The following is a 19608-nucleotide window of genomic DNA, read 5'->3' on the forward strand; positions in this document are numbered from 1 at the left end:
CACATTAGCACCACCTGGGAAAGATTTAGTTCTGCCAATATCTAGATCCCTCATTCCAGATTCTGATTTTTTAAATAAGTTTATTGAGATATAATCCACATGCCATAAAATTCACCCTTTTAGATCATATACTTCAGTGGTCTTTAATATAATTCACAAAATTAAGAAAAATAAAATATTTTCATCACCCCGGAAGGAACCAGCCTCCCATTACTTGCCCTCATCTTCTCCACTCCCAATCCTAGGCAATCACTAATCTACTTTCCGTCTGTAAGGATTTGCCTATTCTTGACATTTCATACCGATAGCATCATACAATGTGTGGCCTTTAATGCCTGGCTTCTTTCCACTTAGCTTCATGTTTTCTTTCTTTTTTTTTTTTTTAATGTTTATTTATTTATTTTTGAGAGAGAGAGAGAGAGAGAGAGAGAGAGAGCTAGCAGGGGAAGGGCAGAGAGAGAGAGGGAGACAGACTCCCAAGCAGGCTCTACACTGCCAACACAGAGCCCGACACAGGGCTCAAACTCATGAACTGTGAGATCATGACCTGAGCCAAAACGAAGAATCAGACACTTAACCGACTGAGCCCCCCAGGCGCCCGAGCTCATGTTTTCCAGGTCCATCCGTGCTGTGGCACGTAGCACTACTTTCCTCTGGATGGCTGAACAATACTCCATTGCATGGATATTCCTCTTTCTTTTATCTGTTCAGCAGTTGATGGGCATTGTAGCTACTATGAATAATGATATGAACATTCGTGTCCGTGTTTTTGTGAGAACCCGGATTCCGGTTTAATTGGATTTGGGGGTGGGTCCACAGCTTGGTAGTTTTTAAGAGCTTCCCCAGGTGGTTCTAATGTGCAGTCAGTTCTGAGGACCACTGGATTGGAACCTTATTACTCAAAGTGTGGTCCACGGGCCTGCAGCACAGCCTCACCAGGGAGCTGATTAGAAACACGGACTCTTGGGTCCCCTGGGTGGCTCAGTCAGTCGAGCATCTGACTCTTGGTTTCAGCTCAGGTTATGATCCCAGAGTCCTGGGATCCAGCCCCGTGTCAGGCTCTGTGCTAAGCAGAGCCTGCTGAAGATTCTCTCTCCCTCCCTCCTTCCCTCCCTCCCTCTCTCTCTCTCTCTCTCTTCCTTTGCCCCTCTCCCCCACTTATGCTCTTTTTCACTCTAAAAAAAGAAATATGGACTCTGATGCCCCACCCCAATCTAGCAAATCACAATCCACATTCTGACAGGATTTCCGGGCAATTCACATGCTTACAGAAGTGTGAGAGGCCCTCATGTAGGGAGCTGTCTGGGTCCTTACCCACCAAATGTAATGCCGTTTCTCTGACCAAATATGTACCAAATTCTGGGAAATAAATTTGTCAGGGACTGCCTTTAGCCCCTGCAAACAATCCCGTACAAAGTTGAGGGTGAAGAGTGTCATTTAAGCCTCTACAGTGTCCCCAGGGCATGGCATAAAGCAGATGTGACAGATTCATTGACTGGAACTCCTGAGCCCCCCGAGCCCTTCAGCGCATCCCGTGTGCGCTCGGGGAACCAGCACCGCAGGAGCGGCGGCACCTAGAAAACACACGGCAGAAAGGAAGCTCAAATGGTGGCTGTCAGTGTTGGGGATCCCCTGGGGTTTGGAGCAGGAGGGAAAAGCAGAGTTTCTGCACTGGGCTCCATTCCCAGGCAGCAGATCTCAGAGCCAGGGCTCTCAAACCTGATGGGTGGCTCTGGGCCAGCTGACAACTAGCAGCACATTCATGTCTTAAAAGCATACTAGGGAATTCCTAGGCATCAGTCACCCGCCTCCCTCCCTGTTCCCAGGGCAGGTGAAGCAGGAAAGGAGGGAGCAAACCACCCCCAACCCAGGAAACGAAATCAGGGCCTTGCTTTGCCGGCAAAGACCATTACAACACAGTGCCAAGTGGACAGAGCTAGAAGCAGGTGCCCACCCCTGAGCTTAAGAGATTTAGAACCCTTCAGAGTCAACGGGCCTGGGCTCTTGAACCAACAGGTGCTCAAAAATCTTTCATCATCAGTGGAGGGGGAAGTAGTCGTGGTCACTGCTGCGACTACCACCCATGGATGGTCAGTGTGCCTGGTATGACTAAGCACTGCCTGGCAGGTATCACCGATCACATTTTAAACGAAAAACAAAGTCAGGGCTCAGGGTTTAAGTGCTTTGTTCCAGGCCACGCTGCTAGTAAGTGACAGATCAAGACTCAAAGCCAAGCCTTTCACTTCCAAAGCCCATCCTCGTTAACACTCAACCACACTGAGGCAAACGAGTCTCGCCCGAATCCCTGTCCCCTCTATTGTACAGATGAGAAGGCGGAAGCCAGAGCTGTCTGAGGTCACGCAGCTGTGTCAGAACAGGTGATATCTTTCCTTCTCCTTGAAGAACAAGGATGGTTATGGAACAATGAAGGAACAAAGGGTTCTGACAGAACTCAGATAAGTACAAGTATGAGGGATCAGATGTCCTCATGAGGGAGATGGGGATAGCCTGACCTAACAAAGTGCAGGTACAAGGACTCCGTCACCTCTGGAAGGTCCCCAACACATGATGGCTTGATTTACAGTATTTTTTTTTTAATTTTTTTTCAACGTTTATTTATTTTTGGGACAGAGAAAGACAGAGCATGAACAGGGGAGGGGCAGAGAGAGAGGGAGACACAGAATCGGAAGCAGGCTCCAGGCTCTGAGCCATCAGCCCAGAGCCCGACGCGGGGCTCGAACTCACGGACCGCGAGATCGTGACCTGGCTGAAGTCGGACGCTTAACCGACTGAGCCACCCAGGCGCCCCGATTTATAGTATTTTTAATGTAGGATGAGTTTATCAGGGTGTAGCCCCATCATAAGTCAAGGAAGATCTGTATGGTGCCACTCATCCTGCCCACTGAAGCCTCTGGGTCTTTGGAAACATCCACAGAAGATGGGGAGAGGTTCCTCTGATGTGCCTGGTCGGCCCATCTAATGATAGGATTACCACACTGACCTCTTCCCTCGCTGCCAGCTAATGAGCACACCCTAAAATGTGCAAAACAAACCCCCCAGTTGGCAGGGTTTTTCTCCTTCTTCCCCCTCTTTTCAATTCTGTTTTTGCCTTTATTTGACTCCATCCATCAGCAGACCCCCTCACACATGATAGAACAATATGTATGCAAAAGAACCAATTAATGGCCTAAGTTATTCTTTGCTAGAGATCCTAGAATTTCGCTAAGGATCTTCAAAGCTGTGCTAAACCCCTCCCAAGAAGGGCTTACTGAGGTGCCTCTAAAAGGTCTATCTATGGAGTGTTTCCCTTTCCTACTCTCTCCCCCTACACTGTGTGTGGCCAGCAGCCATCAAACTCTCCTCTGCTGCCTCTCTCACAATGGCTGAGCCCTCTGTTCCTGCCCCATCATCTCCTCCCAGTCTCCTTCATCCACCCTCCACTCCAGCCTTGTGTAACTTCTCCTCCACAGTGTCTTCCACTTTCTGCCTCGGTCTCTTAGTCAGAATGTCCTTTCACCACCTTGTTCCCCCAGCAGCCAGACTCACCCCTCTTTCGGGGTCCCCTCCAGCATTTTATTTGTACTTCCCTCTTGGGAAAGTACAAATACAAATCTCCTGAGGATAGGAATCAGGCCTTATCAATTGATCCAGGAAATATTTTTTTAATACATTGGATCTTTAGCAGATACAAAGATAAATAGAACCTAGTTCCTCCCTTCAGAGAGATCTGATCTAGTACAGATACGTACATAAAAATCTACAATAAAATAGGTCATGATGCATCTTGTTTTGCTTTGTCTCAAAACTCCCATCTACCAACTCCCTCAATCATGAGAAAAGATTTGTTCAGACTAACTAAATGTCTTTAAATTATCCCTTGACAGGAACCAGATGATTTTATTAAAGGAGGAACAGAAGAGTCCCAAAAGCTTAGGCTCCAAAAATAGTTTGTCAGTTTCTCAAAATGTTCTGCATAGTTACCCAGTGATCCGAAAACTCCACTTCTAGGTATGAACCTAAAAGAACTGTCCATAGAAAAGCTTTTATATGGATATTCCTAGCAGCATTATTCATAATACAAGAGCGAACAACCCAAATGTCCATCAACCGATGAGTGGATAAACAAAATGTGATCTATCCAAACAATGGAGTATTTAGGCATAGAAAGAAATGAAGTAGTGATAAATGCTACAACATGGATGAACCTTGAAAACACTACCTTAAGTGAAAGAAGCCAGGCACCAGAGGCCACATAGCTTCTGATTCTGTTTATATAAATGTCCAGAATGGGTGAATCCATAAGCACAGAAAGTAAACCAGCAGTTGCCAAGGTCTAGGGAGAGCGGGGGAATGGGGAGTGACTGTTAATGGATGCAAGGTTTCTTTCAGGGCTGGGGGGGGGGGGGTGGGGAGGGCAGTGGGGGGGATGATAAAAATGTTCTGGAATTAGATAGTGGTGATGGTTGTGTGACTTTGTGAATTATACTAAAAATCACTAAATGTATACTTTAAAAGAGTGAATTTTGTGGTACACGATCTCAATTTTTAAAATAATTTAAAACAACAAAATATGTGCAGGCCTCAACTAGAGACAGAGCCCCAAACCCTCTGCCTCTTCCTCTCCAGCTGTCACGCGCACAGACAGACTTGGACGTGCTGATTCCAGAGGCCATCAGGTATCCTTATATACCAGTTGCCAAATACCACAAGAGACCCACTGATGCTTTGAGGTGAAGATGGTTGTGGGAGGGTCTTGACACATGTTCTCATTCACAGTATTGTGTAGCTAATCTCATCCAAGGGCTTTCAATACTATGCTTCTGAAACGATCTGCCTGGGACGGAGGGGTCTCCCAGGATACAGGACTGTCAACTGGTCACCCAAGCTCCTGGGAAGTAGTGAGCAATGGGTGAAAGGTCTCCAGTCCCCAGTCCCAACTCTCGTCCCTGCCAACAACCACAGCTTCTCTATTTTTACCTGTTTTTCTCTAAAGCCTATAGGGTTTGTCTACACATCTGCTTGAGGAAAAGAGCTCTGTGGATAAAAAAGGATTTGAAAAAGATTGTCCAAGCCATCATTCTGATCCTTGTCAGCCAAAGCCCAGGAGATCCAGAAACTTAGCATCTTCAGAGACAGGTGTCTGAAGCGGGCGGCAGAATTCAGGGTTGGGGGCTGACAGAGCAAAAGGTCACCTGAATGAGCTCCAGGGGCCAGCAGTGCTGATACCCTGGGCAGGGCTGGCCCGGCTCTTGCCTGCATCCATCACCACCATTCTTCCAATGAGCAAATGTGTCTCAAAGAGGAGAATCTGGAACTCAGTGGAAAGATCTCAGATTTGAAGCTCTTTTGAAACCTGAGAGCTTTATGGGTGGTTTCTGAAGTCCTGTCCAGTACTGACTTTCCATGATCCTAGGCTCCAACAGCATTCTACCCACAAACATTTGGCTCTCATCTCTGTATGCTGAAGGCTTCTTATTACGAACACCTGTGACTCTGCCAAAGCTTTCCTCCTCTGGTTGTGCGAGCACATTCAGCCCACATTCAGAGTAAGCGAGAGAGTATTAACTCTGCCTTCTGAAGTGGCCTTCCACCAAAATGAATGCGTAATTGGTAGACAAACAGCCCGGGTCCTTTGCTGGTCAGGGGGAGAACTCGGAGGGATGCTCTACAGCATGATAGAGTTCCTCAGAGTACAGCTGACTGAGCACAACTGCCCTCAGGAGTGACCTGCTCAACAATATGCCCTATATTGTTTGCTGTCCCATCTCTCTTCCCCAATCCCCTACTGGTATGTCCAGAAACCACATCCTAAAGAAACTACTTGAACTCAACTCTTCTCAAGGTCTGCTTCTGAGGGAGGCACCCAACCAAAAACAGATTCTGCGACATGTTGAATGGAAATAACAATGCTAAAAACAAACAAGCAGCCCACAGCAATTCTATGGGCATCACCCAAAGTGGAGCTCAGACTTGGTTGGGCCCACAGTGGTTGGGAGTCAGCCTGCACAATGCACTAAACTTATAATTCCCTTTAATATAATAAAAAGGACTGAATTAAAAGAAATGATTATGCAGCTATTTGCAAAACATAAATGGTTCCATGGATGCTTTTAAAACCTGTGATTCAATGAATAAAAGCTACTCACTTATAAAAGGCCTGGTTCTCCACCCCACACTTCCAAAGATGTTTGCAGGCAGCTGGTGTTGAAGTATGGAATGCCAACATGGCTTTTTTCTAATAAAAAAGACAAAACAAGACAACAACAGGCATGTTAAACATAGTTTATGTTTTTCATGTTGCATCCCACCACCTACTAAACAAATTAAAAGTAATTTATGCATTACTATGGTCTTAAAAGTGTTGTTGGGGCACCTGGGTGGCTCAGTTGGTTGAGCATCCAACTCTTGATTTCGGCTCAGGTCATGATCCCAGGGTTATGGGATCAAGCCCCACGTCAGGCTCTATGCTGAGCACAGAGACTGTTTAGGATTCTTTCTCTCCTTCTGCCCCTTCCTACCCCTGCTTGCATGCACTTTCTCTTTCTCTAAAACAAAAAAAAAATAAATAAAAGTGTTTTTGAAATGGTGTCTCCCCTTCCCTCACCCTTTGGAGACATCACGAATCTATCTGGGCCCTGTTTCTAACAAAAACAACAGCCTCACAACACTTACCAACACTCCAGGAATCACTCACCTCTCGGTCAGACTTGGATTCCTTTAAAAACTTATTTGCCATCCTTGAATAACCAGTGCTTGTACTGAAAACTAGGGTTAAGAAAATCTGCAGACTTCCAGACCCAGCTCTGAGGCTCAAAGTTTCTGTAATGGCCTCCTCTCAAATGTGTTCCCTGATGAACCCAACCTACAACTGGTAACTTCTTTATTTGAAGACTCCTGGGGAGTATGGACTCTATTCATGAAACTGTAGACAGCAGTCATTGATTAGCCAGCTTTGGAAGTATTCTTTGCTTGTTTCATAAATCTATATTTTGGCAGATTACAGAGGTAGGAGGTGGTTCCATTTTATTTTATTTTAATTTTAAATTCCAATTAGTTAACATAGAGTGTAATACTAGTTTCAGGAGGAGGCTCCATTTTCTATTTCTCAAAGTCTATCCAAGGATATTTTTTTACACTGACTTTGGTCTTTAAATGTGTAAACCCACTATCTGTTTACCTCTCACATGTTCAGCATAGAGCTTCCATTAGCATCACTAAATTTCAAAGCGGTGGTGTCCTGGGGCTACAACACTAAAGGCACATTTTATGCCTGTGTCTCGCTCACACACATGCACACATGCACACACAACTACAGGTAATTCAAAAGCAGTATCTGACCTCCTTCTGGGTGCCAATCACATAAAATGTCTTCCCTTCAAACTTCAATTTGCAGACATCTGGCCTAAGAAAAGAAAATCTCTTTGGGTGAGATGCAAACAAAACAAAACAAAACAACAAAAAACAACAACCCTGGCAGCTAACCAAGGTACCTGGGTTTCCCAGAGGAATCTGGCTGACTCACAAATACCAAGCAGACTGCAATGAAACAAGATATTATCTTATCATCAGTGAAGGCCTAATGAGCACCAAAATGCCCCCAAGTGAATTATACAGCAATTTTCTTCCCAAGAGAGGATCCGGAGGCAGCTCAGAATTATTTATTCCATTTTTTACAGTCAAGCTGCCTCTTTCTTCCAAGGAGCTCTGGGGGTTTCGTGAACATTAACGACCAAAACAATATTAACTGGCCAGCCCACTTTGCAAGGTAGGAAGAATGTGATCATTTCAGGTTCGGGTAATGAAACGACACAGACTCACAGTATCTGTCTCTCTCACCCTTTCATAGCCATCAAGGAACACACACGACACTGCAAAATTTTCATTTCTGCTCTCTCTGTTCATGAAAGAATAGTTTTATTAGAGATTGAGATGTTCAAAATTGTGAGGACAACTTGACACATTGTACTCAGAAGAGTGATGTCTGGTTTTATCTTAAGCAGCTGCTCAATTAAAATCTGCCTGAAACAGGGACCCTAGGTCACCTCCTTGGTGAGAAGATATATGTAAAGAGAAGAGACAATTCTATTTCTATTCCTTTGATCTAATTCCTAGGAGACTGATATGTGCCCCTGTGCTTTTCCTGGGGGAAAAAGAACAGTGTGGTCACATTAAGCGGTTCAAACTTACGAGAGCATTTGCAAGAGTGACAGAGCTCAATGGATGTAAAAAAAACAAAACAAAACAAAGCAAAACTAGGATTAACGTAGGAATCAAATTTGTTTTAGAAACATGTCCACAGCTGTTCCAAACACACGTGCCTAACTAGAGGCTGGAAAGGGGTGGGGGAGACATCAAGCACCCCACCATGAACTCCAAGATGTAGAACCCAGAAACAAATGGTCCGGGGATTGTCCAGCTCAATTCTTCTGTGGACCCAGGAAGAAACAGAAGCCCAAAGGGCAGAGACTTGCAATTAATCTGCCCTGGACACCTGTCAGGTTCTCCCCTACCTACTTCAGAGCTCAAGCCATTCAGAAACCTGACGATCCAGCATCCGTCAGGACCCCCACGTCTCTTGTGGTCCTAGGGTAGGATTGGAGAATTCCCCAAGTTTTCCATGCTTCCCAAAGTCAGTAAGAATTCCTAGGGAGCTTATTCTGGAATGGTCTGAAGGGTGATTAATAAATACCCTTCTTTACAATGTGCGGAAAACACAGAGAAGAAAACTATTCACCCCACCATGCTACCCATACACAAAATGTCACAGTTCATGAATCCCACCACTCATGACACTGTTGCATCTGATTCTCCTCCATCTCCCCTCCTCCCTGGAAGGCAGCCAGAAATAACTGACTCCCACCTTATGGATGAGTACACAGAGATTCAGAAAAGCCAAGAGGTTTATTACAGGTAAGTTTTGAGAACGCTCAGTGTGGAAAAAGAGAACAAGTGGGCACGGAGGGGAGCTGAAAGTAGGAACTGAACAAAAGGCAATGATAAAGAGGTCAAGGAAGAGATTGGTGAAATTGGGGATCTCAGAAAGAGAGGGCTGGTCGTATGGAAGAGAAAGTGGTGCAGGAGCGGAGTGGACATTAACTGGCTAAAGCTAACCCAGCAGAGAAGGTTTGAAAAGGCGGGGGGGTGCCAGGAGGACAGTGCACAAAGAGAGGGTGTTGATATGATAAACGGGTGCTAGAAGGAATTCTGAAGGTAACAGAACCTGGAAACCAAGGTTCAGGTAAGTATAAGAGCATTTCCAGCCCAAGACTGAAGATGGATGCCCACTGACCCGTCAAGAACAACTTCAGACCACAGGGGTGAGCCCACCACCCAGTGAGACAGGATGGGGATGACAAACCTCTCAAGGGCCATCAGGGAGGAAACCAAATCAGGCTGAAGGTATGAACAACACTGAGCCTTTACAATATTCCACATACATTCAGCCTTCTTGCTCTTTGCCCAAACCATCCTGCTCCTTGATTCAACCCAGCAGGTGCTGCTGGTCATGTACCCTGCTCCACCCTCCCACTTCTGTACTGATGTGACTCAAGGTGACATGTTCATACAGATGATGCTCTTCTCAGCTGCAAGAGGTGGGTCTTGATTTGACCAACCCAGTCATGGCCTCCCCACTCTTCTCAGAAGGATTGGTTTAAGTAGGTGCGTGTAACCTAATCCTAGCCTATTAGATACATGGGAAGTCTCCTACAGGGGTTTTTGTTAAAAAAGTGATCATTGTTTTAATAGGAGACACATGGAAGGGGTGCTCTCCTCCAGGTAATGGGTATTGCTGTATGAAGATGGGATGAACAGAGTTGCATGTGTGGCCATCTTATGAGCATGAACCTGGAGACAACAGCCACTCCCCTGGGATGACAGAGAAGAAAATGGGAGACCCAGATCCTTCACGGTGTTGTCAGGTAGTTAAGTTAAAGGATCATGGAAATGCCTGACCTCTGGAAATTTTGCTATGTGACATAACCTCTTATCTGTAAGCCACTGTGAGGAGATAGTTCTGCTACTTTGAGCCAAAAGCATCTTCACTGATATACTGGATACCATAGGATGAGTCTGCAACAAGGATTTAACAGAAGAGAATTGGAGAGAAGTGAGCAGAAGAGGGTCCTGAGTTATTCAAGTGAACTTGCACCTTTACCCTGTCCTGACCTACCCTAGGGTCACCCCTCTGGCCAGACCAGCAGCTACTGGTGAGGAAACACTGGACACTTTCTCTTTGGAGACAGAGCTCCTGAGCCCAGGACACACTCTAGGTCTCCTGAGGTCTAGGGCAACCTAGATTGGCTTCTATTTATAGATGAATAATCCCTTCATAATGACTCTCCACAGCAAAGAAATGAATTCTAAGCATTCTACCAGACATTTCCAATACACATTCCCAAAGGGGTTCCCCTTTCTCCAGACATTTCCAAACAAACAAACAAACAAAAAAATCAAAGGCTGGGAAAGAAAAACAAGATTAAGAAAAATGGTAAGCCAGTTTCCCAAAAAAGTACTTACCATTTTATCAAATGGATTCTCTTATTTCCCTGAAATACCACAAAACCTGCTGCAGTGAATCCCAAAAATGTTGTTGTGCCTGTTGAATCCTGGAAAAAAAAAAAAAAAAAAAAAAAAAAAACAGAAACAAAAACATCTAGATTGAGAAATATAAAATAAATGATAAATATGATAAATGGTATGCTCATTCATCTTCCTCCTGGGTTAATTTCAGGTTAATTCCATTGATTATAGCAATAAACGAAGTTTCTGAGATGGTACTTCCAAGGATAATACTTCTAAAATCTAGGGAAGGTCTGGGAATATGTAGCTTTTTCCTTCTACCTCTCCAGGAACATCCTGGAAAAATACAGATTAGTCACAAACTACTATGTCTATTTCTAACTGTGTCCTGGGGCCACCTGAGTGCTCAGATCTGCCCTATAATGTGGGCAAACTATTCTCAGTCATCAAGAGCCCCAAAACCAAAGAGGCTATGAAACCAAAGCCCTGAATATCTAATTTAACTTCATTCAATTCCACATAATATTTCTGGCAATTTTAACATAAAGAAAGGTCCAGAAATGCCTACTTTGCTTCTAGCCTCAACCAGAAAAATTAAGCATAGATCACTAAAGGCAAAGGAAAGACAACAACAAAAATCAAGTCCATTTCCAAGTAACAAATAAAACAGAGAGGCTCAAAATTGTGGATTAAATCTAATTTGCTAAATGGAATAAACTGATTTATACCATTACTAGGAAGAGGATCCTGGCCAATACGCTAAAATAATTGCATGGGCAGAGCAAGAAGCCCATGCCAATGTGAACAAGTACCTGCTGTAGTCATCTGGAGAGCCTGCTCTGCACCCCCACAGATCCTGAGTGATTGGGCGGCAGAAGTAGATGAAGCTACCCAGGTGCTTCTAATGAGCAGCCTGCACTAAAAGCTATTGACCTAGTACTTTATCAAACACTGTTAGCTGGTACCATATGGGTAAAGAAATGTTCCAGTAGGACTCAAGAACTGACCTTTAAGAGCCTGGCTGATATAAATGCTTAGTTTAGGATTGTAGTTAGTGTCTGGTTGATGCGTGGCTAGTGTAGGGTACGGAAAGAAGAAAGCTGCTTTCATGGACCATTTCTGGAAAATGTGTGCATCATCTTGGGGGCTTGTTAAAAAAGCATATTCCCCCACTGCACCCCCAGCGATTCTGATTCAGCAGCTCTGGGGTGGACCCCAGGTGATTCTAATACATGCTTAAGAAAAATACTGTCAAATGATATGAACAACAGAAACAGGAAAAACAATTATTCCTAATGTCAAAATATAATATTAAGTCTTTTTTTTCTTCTACCTTCCCGATTTTCAAGAGTTCGTTGTTGCTGACAATGGTCTTGAAAATCTGTCGGGATCCTATAACTTCTCAGGGGTAGAATCATCCACTTGATGGATAGATGGATGAATCATATGTGTTAATTGAGGAAAACGTGGCCACTACATAGCAATTAGCAAGCTATTGGAAGGCTGCAATGGAGAAAATCAACTACCGGAACACGACACTGCAGCCTACTGTTGTCCCTTCCAATTAGGGGCAATGCATCAGGCTGTAGAAATATCCTGCATACCAATTAACTCTCTTGTGGGCAAAACAATCATTATATGTTGGCCTGCTATGAGGGGCACTCACCTTGCATGGGTGGGGGTCCACCCCATAGGTTTCCAAAGTGTGAGCTTTCAGGAGTAAGTTAAATTCAGCAACGGGTGGGCTCTGGCCTCTAAAATCACACGAGAATAGTTTAGGGTGTTAATACAGAAGATTATAGAAACATAGAATCCCTTCATTCAATAAAATGTGATATCCTAAACTGAAAAAAGAGAGACATCCCTACATAAATAGTAATCAGTAAGACTGATCACTATTTCTCACCATGAAGAGCCCTTTGCTAAGAAACCTAAGCTCATGTTCCCTGGCTAATTGTTTCATAATAAACCTACATGTACTCTGAGGACTCCAGTGACCCGTACAGTTAATCGACATTATCAAGTTACCAATAAGTAAGCCTTGCAAATTCAATCTTAATATGAAATAGAAGTCAGCATCTGTTCTTTCCTGCTCACTTAAAAAGATTATACAGGGTAAATACCATTCCTTTTTGCTCAGGGTAAAATACAGGCAATCCTGTTACCCTACCAACAAGCCTGAACAAAGCCATCTGGTAGGACAAACTGTCAACCATTCCACTGGAAAGCTCTGGATTTTGAAAGGAAATCTCAGCCACTAATCCTAGCAGTGTCCTCCAGGGTGGTAAACAAGGTCTTGGCCTCAGCAAGGGAGAAAGGGGCTGCAATACAGATGGCTGTAAAGCCTTTTGGGGCTAAATTCCAAAGCAGGATGGTGCAGCATTCCAAAGACTCCACTTTGACTAATGTTAATATCCCACATGTATCTTCGAGAATCCAAACCGTTCCCTAAGGATAAATATGTAACCCTAACAACCAAGTAGAGTTTGCTAAAGAAAACAACAGGAATGTGTTTTTATTTCCAAAACCTAAGATTACATTGTAATATTAAATCTATTTCCACCCACGCTTCCCCCCATAGATGCAGTTCCTCCCCTAGCTATCAAGACAACTAAATCATCGTGCCTCTAAATCAAAACAGTATGCCATCTACCTTCTCCCTAAAGCCTTTTGAGATCTTCTCTTTACCCTGAGTGACTGAAAATCCACTATGATATGTCTAAGGAGTGTCTTTACTCATCATGATCAGCACTGTGGGGATACTTTTAATCCAATGATTCATTTTTCTTTGGCTACTTCTTTTCGTCTCTTCCCAACCTCCTTCCTCACCAACCTTTATTTCTTTTCTTTCTCTTCTCACCTTTGAGAGACCCAAGTAAATGGATATTGAACCCCCTAGGTCTATCCTCCATGCCTTATAACCTTTGTTTCATTCTCTCAATCGTTCTTTTTGTACATTCTGTATCATTTCTTAATTCCAACTTCCAACTTGCTCATTTATTCTTCAGCTGCATGCATTCTGCTTTTATTCCCGTTTATGAGTTTTTTAAAATATAAATATTGCATTTCCAATGTAATATCTAATTGGCTCTGGAAATAGCTGCCTATTCTTATTTTATGCAATAAATTCCTTTTATTCCTCTGAGGACAAAACACATGGTTTCCTTTAAAATCCAATCCTGTTTACACCGTTAATGCTGTTTTCTTGGTGATGGTCTTCGGTTTACTGAGTCAGAATCTCTCATTCACGGAGTTGGTTTCCTTAAGTGTTTGGCGATTCATGGATGGGTATTCATTTTTGTATTTGATATTATTTAATGCAGTGGCCTCTAGAGGTTGTAGAGAAGGAGCGGGTGGTGGGGCATGCCATCTGGGAAGAGTGTGTGTTAGTAACTTGATTTTAAACTGAAAGTTGTAGTTTCTCCAAGTGTTGCTCACACACAGGGTACTTCTAGCCCAAGCCCGCTATTGCCCATGAGGAACCAGAGAAAGAGGTCAAAGCTTCCCAACTGTGCCAAATGTAGTTTTGCACTCACCATGATGGCCGACCTGGGTATCTGTTGCCTGAAGCACCCAGAACCACTCCTACCCTACATATGTATTTAACCTGGATTTGCTCCATCTATTTCCCGTCTTCCAGAGACACTGTAGGACTTCTGATCCAAAAATGGTCCACAAATGGTATACTTTCCTGCATCTGCTTTCTAATACTTTTTCTATTATCCATAGGGACTTGGAGAGGGAAGAAAAGGTAGCCATATGTGTTCTTTTCAAAGAAGAAATAATTTTTAATTCATCCTTTACAGAACATATTTCTGAGGGATTGACTCAAACACCTGCTTTAAGAAAATAAAGTCTTTCTAAAGCCTTTCAGGCTTTCCTCTTCTTTGGTCTTAGTGTTCTAAAGTTTTGCCATGATATATATAAAAACAGCATCTTTATTCATCCTGATCAGCACTGTATTGGCCCTTTCAATACAATTCCTATCTTTCTTTGATTCTTTTCAAGTCACAGTCACTGTTAATTATTTCTCTTCCTGATACCATAACAATAGGTTCAGAAAAGTCACCAACTATATTGATGGGGAAGGGAAAAGGGATTTGGGGGGAAGTTTTCTCAAAGCATGCAGGTATTTCTCCATAGCTCTCGTGAAAGTTCTAGTAGTAATAGCTTCTCTTCCATTAAAAATTTTTCATTTTTAATGAAAAATAAGTCATTAAATCCAAATATTGGATGCCATTTTCTTCCCTGCCACACATTCGCACTCAGTCACTCACCCAGAGGCTCATAGCACCCTCTGATGAGGGGCAAAGCACAGAGCTAAGCTGTCCAGCGTCTGGTGGCCCTCAATGCAGAACTTCAGTCTAATGGCCCAGATGGAGGCCAAAGGGAACCAGGACCCCAGGGCCGGAGCCAAAGTAGCCCAGGCCATTAGCTCTGCTGGGGATAATCCTGCTTGACATGAAAGGGCTCTACTCCGTCCCACACTAATAAGAGCTCCTCTGCTCCTGAGAGCTGGCCATTCTCTCCAGTGGTTACATTGTCAGCACCTCTGAATAAAGAACATGGTGTTTATTCTTAAAATCCAAGTTTGGTTTTAAAGCAGACCCCTCTTTTCTATTCAGTCTGAGAACAAGTTAATCATGAAAGGTTGTAATTTGGAAGTTCACATTGGAAAATGAATGGGTTCTGCTCGCCTGGGTGGTCTGACCACTTTCCCGTCCTTTATAAATCTGATAGGCATCTGATTTCTAGTTGCAAACACTCAACCACAGATGGTAGCAGGTGCAGTGCCACACAGCTCCAGAGGAGGGGCTGCCATTAAACTCAAAGACCTCTACTCACTGGGAGATCACATCCAGGGTGTGAAATGGGAAGCCCTAGTACAGGAAAAGATTTCAGCAACAGGTGCAATAAAAAAAAAAAAAAGGACTTCTATGTAGAATTTGGTTTAAACTCCAACAAATCAATAAACAATAAAATTTTTAAATATAAAAAATATATGTATATAGATATATATATGTGTCTGTGTCTGTGTGTGTGTATATATACATATATACATATATATATCAGAAGAAAAATTAGCAAGACTTAAATAGGCACTTCATAAGATATCCAAATAGCCTACAACTATGTGAAAATGTGCTTAACCTCCTCATGATCAGCAAAATGCAAATTAAAACTATGAGAAATCATTTATACATCATCTATACATTATATACGTTTAAATAGCTAAAATTTAAAACATAGTACCAAACACTCACAAGGATCTGCAGAAAAAGCAACTCTTATACTGCTGGTGGGACAGCAATTTGGTAGAACTATGTGGGAAATTGGCATTATCTACAAAAATTCAACATGTTTACCTTGTAATACAGCAATTCCATTAATAGTTTTATATGCAACAGAAACTTGTGCATGCCGCACCAAGAAATACATAGAATTTTCATAGTAGTGCCATTTGTAGTAGCAAAAAAATAGGAAACTCAAATGTCTATGCACAAGAGAATGGATAGACAAAGGAATGCTCAACAGCCACAAAATTAAATGAATTAAAGCTACATACAACATGGGCAACTATCACAAAGATAAAACTGAACAAAAGAGGCCAGATATAAATGAGTACACACTGAACGAATTTCTTTATATGGCTTTTAAAAATGAGTACAACACAACTAATGTGTTAAAAGTCCGAGAAGAGATTCCCTTCGGAGAGGAGAGAGAAAGTAAATGTTGAGAAGGGGCAGGATAGGAGCTTCCGGGCTGTTACCAATCCTCTCTGACTTGGGTGGTAGTTACACACATTTGCTTTGTGACAATTCATCTAGCTTTACATTTATGTTTTGTGCACTTTCCTGAATCCGTGTTCTATTTCCATTTTAAGAGCATAAGACAAAAAAAAAAAGGTGATGAAGCACGGAGAACCCTCACGTACTGTGGGTGTGAGTGTCAGCTTGAGCAACCCCATTAACAAACAAGCCACCACTTCCTAGAAAAGCGAACACCATACAAACTCTACAGCCTTACAAATTCTACACACGGGTTTCTACCTAGGCTAGGAACTCCTTTACATATGCTCCCATGAGAATTATTCAAGAAACCATAAAGACTTTGTAATAGCAAAAACCTGGAAATAACCCAAATGCCCATCAACAGAATGGATACATAAAATATGACATGTTCATATCATAGTGTATTAGTTACAAAGAAGTACAAATAAAGACCTATGGCTATAGGCAACCGCTTGGAAGAACCTCAAAAACAATGTTGATGGGGAAAGTAAGATGCAAGAATAGAGTAGGATCCCATTTATGTGAAAGTCAAACACAAAGCAATGCGTTATTTAGTGATAAATATCAGGTACACTTAACGAAAGCAAAATAAGAGAATGAATACCTCCAAATTCAGAACAGTGCAGAGGAGGGAAGGAGGTGATCTGGGAGGGGTGCACCCGAGATTTCAGGGCGTCTGGTGATATTCTAATTCATAAACAGAGTGAGCAGGTCATGGGTGTTTTTTTAACTATTCTATATTTTTTAAGGTTTTTAAATTTATTTTTGAGAGAGAGAGAGAGAGAGAGAGAGAGTGAGTGAGTGTGTGTATGAACAGGGGAGGGACAGAGAGAGAGGGACACACAGAATCCAAAGCAGACCCCAGGCTCTGAGCTGTCAGCACAGAGCCCGATGCAGGGCTCGAACTCAAACTGTGAGGTCATGACATGAGCCAAAGATGCTTAACCGACTGAGCCACCCAGGAGCACCTCAACTATTCTTTAAATTACACATATGTTGTATATAGTCTTATGTGCTATATATTTGCAATGGTGGGAAAAAAAGGAATAATTCCTGTCCTTTTAATAAAATAATTATTGAAAAAAATATCATTCAGTCTAAAAGTACTGCTGAACAAAACAGGATTAGGAACATAACAGATATGCATGCAGGGCTACCTTTTACTAAACTCTACTGTTCCAAGCGAAATATAATCATTTCTGTTGTAAAGCAATCTATGTATTTTGTCACTTAGCACTCATAAAGGAGAAATTCTTATCATTTTATAGATGAGGATTCTGACACTTGAAAAGTAACTTGCTCAAAGTTCCTCAACTAGTAAATGCCAAGGTGAAGTTCACTGCTCAGTGCCTTTGCCACCATCACTACCAACATGATATGGTCATGCCATCGCAGAGCACATCAAAATGAAATGGTTTCTATCAGTTCTTATAAAAACCCTTTTTCAAACTCTACACACTGCATCTTATCAGTGATGAAGCCATCCATCTGAGGTGCCTGATATTCAGACCTGATGAGAGCAGTGAGGTCTCAGTTTTAATCTGGGTCAGAGATCCCCAAACTGAAGCCCATGGGCTAAATCGGGACCACTGCCAGGTTTTGTACAGCCCTTGAGCTAAGATTGGTTTTTCCATTTTTAAATGGTTTAAAACAATCGAACAAAGAGTACTTCCTGACCCATGAAAATTATGTAACATTCAAATTTCATTACCATAAACTCTTACTGGAACACAGCCATACCCATCTGTTTGCATACTGTCTATGGATGTGGTCATGCTCCAACAGCAAGACTGAGAACTTGCAACAGAAATCATATGTTCTGGGGGCCGCTGGGTGGCTCAGTTGGTTAAGCATCCAACTTTGGCTCAGGTCATGACCTCACAGTTCATGAGTTTGAACCCCGCGTCAGGCTCTGGGCTGACAGTTCAGAGCCTGGGGCCTGCTTCGGATTCTGTGTCTTCTCTCTCTGTCCCTCCCCTGCTCACACTCTGTCTCTTCCTCCCCAAAATAAGTAACCATTAAGAAATCATATGTTCTCCACAGCCTGAAGTGTTTATTAAGCAGCCAAGTATAGAAAAAGTTTGCTGAATTCTGAAGGGTAGGAAGTGAACACAGAAATAGAAAACAACTAAAGCTGATCTCCTTGATTCCATAAAATGAAGGTAAAAATAGTGCCTACACCTTGAAGATGTGGTGTACAGAGTAAGAGGTTGACAGATAAAAAGCCAGTAGACTAATGCCTGGCACGGAGTACGGCCTCCCCTCACCCTCTGAACAGCATTAGTTCAGCACGTGACTGAAATCAGAATCATGAGGCTGAGGGAAATGTCAGGAAGCATGTCAAGATATTCACACCAAAGCAAAGACCCCTCTTTAAAATAAAAGTCCTCAAATGGGTATCATTTGCCTTGGGTTTGATTGCAGATCTCCAACAGCTAAGCACTGAAAAGACCTTATCTAAAAAAGTCAGACACAGAGAAAGGCTAACTGCAAATGTTCAGAGTATAAAGATGTACAAAACCATGGAGGAAAGATGGAGACCCCGATGACACTGGAAACTGAGTCTCCCTGACTCACAGAGGAAGAAGCCAGTGAATGATCAGGTTTTCAGGAAGACACTAAGACCAGTTAAACACATTTTTTGTGCCTCCTCAGATCTCCCTCTGGACATTTGTTTCTGTCAAAAACTCTTTTTGGTAATGGAAAATAATGATTTTCTATCCTTTGAATCTTACATCAGAAACTGTTCTGCTAAGATTAATAGTGTCTCTAACGAGACATTTAGATGAAACACCAGTGATTAGGTGAATTCTGTAAGAGCTAACAATTCTCTAAAAATATGCTTTCCTAATAAATTAGGTGAGGTCGAGTAATCGTGTATTTAGCCATCTATCTCCCTTCTACCTACCTGGTATTCTTTTTTTTTTTTCCAAAAGGAACACTCTTATTATCTGTGTATGATAATTAAATGGGGTGTGGGTCTTGCCAGCAAGGATCTGGATTGCTTGGAGCACGGTTGGCAGGAAGGGGCGGATTTGGTTCCACCTGATCAATTCAGGTCTTTGAGATGCAGAATTAAACTCAGCAAAGTAGAATTCTCAAGCTAAGTTAGGTTAGGTTTTGCTGTAACTTGGTTGAAAACTTCAGATTTTACTTACCACTGGCTTCAAATGCTTGACAGTGCTCTCAGAACTTACCCTTCAGCAGGGCTTGGGATCTTAGTACCCATTAGACTCCACAGAGAGTTCTCTATGCTTTATAGCATTGCTGTCAACGTTTTGAGCTTCAAGGAGTC

At 42.7% G+C, this 19608-nt stretch overlaps 1 protein-coding gene across 2 annotated transcripts in view; it reads right to left on the minus strand.

The window, feature by feature from the left end:
• The window catches only part of FRMD3 (FERM domain containing 3), a 308803-nt gene that overhangs the window by 80718 nt on the left and 208477 nt on the right, over positions 1 to 19608 (minus strand). For both annotated transcript variants that reach the window (XM_045470330.1, XM_045470329.1), the window contains exons 7-10: positions 12188 to 12275; positions 10519 to 10607; positions 7339 to 7402; positions 6147 to 6235 (exon numbers count right to left, since the gene is read on the minus strand). In XM_045470330.1, coding sequence (XP_045326286.1) covers positions 6147 to 6235; positions 7339 to 7402; positions 10519 to 10607; positions 12188 to 12275 — 330 coding nt within the window. The remainder of the gene's footprint in view (positions 1 to 6146; positions 6236 to 7338; positions 7403 to 10518; positions 10608 to 12187; positions 12276 to 19608) is intronic.

This window comes from Leopardus geoffroyi, chromosome D4 (genome assembly GCF_018350155.1).
Source record: "Leopardus geoffroyi isolate Oge1 chromosome D4, O.geoffroyi_Oge1_pat1.0, whole genome shotgun sequence".
NCBI lineage: Eukaryota > Metazoa > Chordata > Mammalia > Carnivora > Felidae > Leopardus > Leopardus geoffroyi.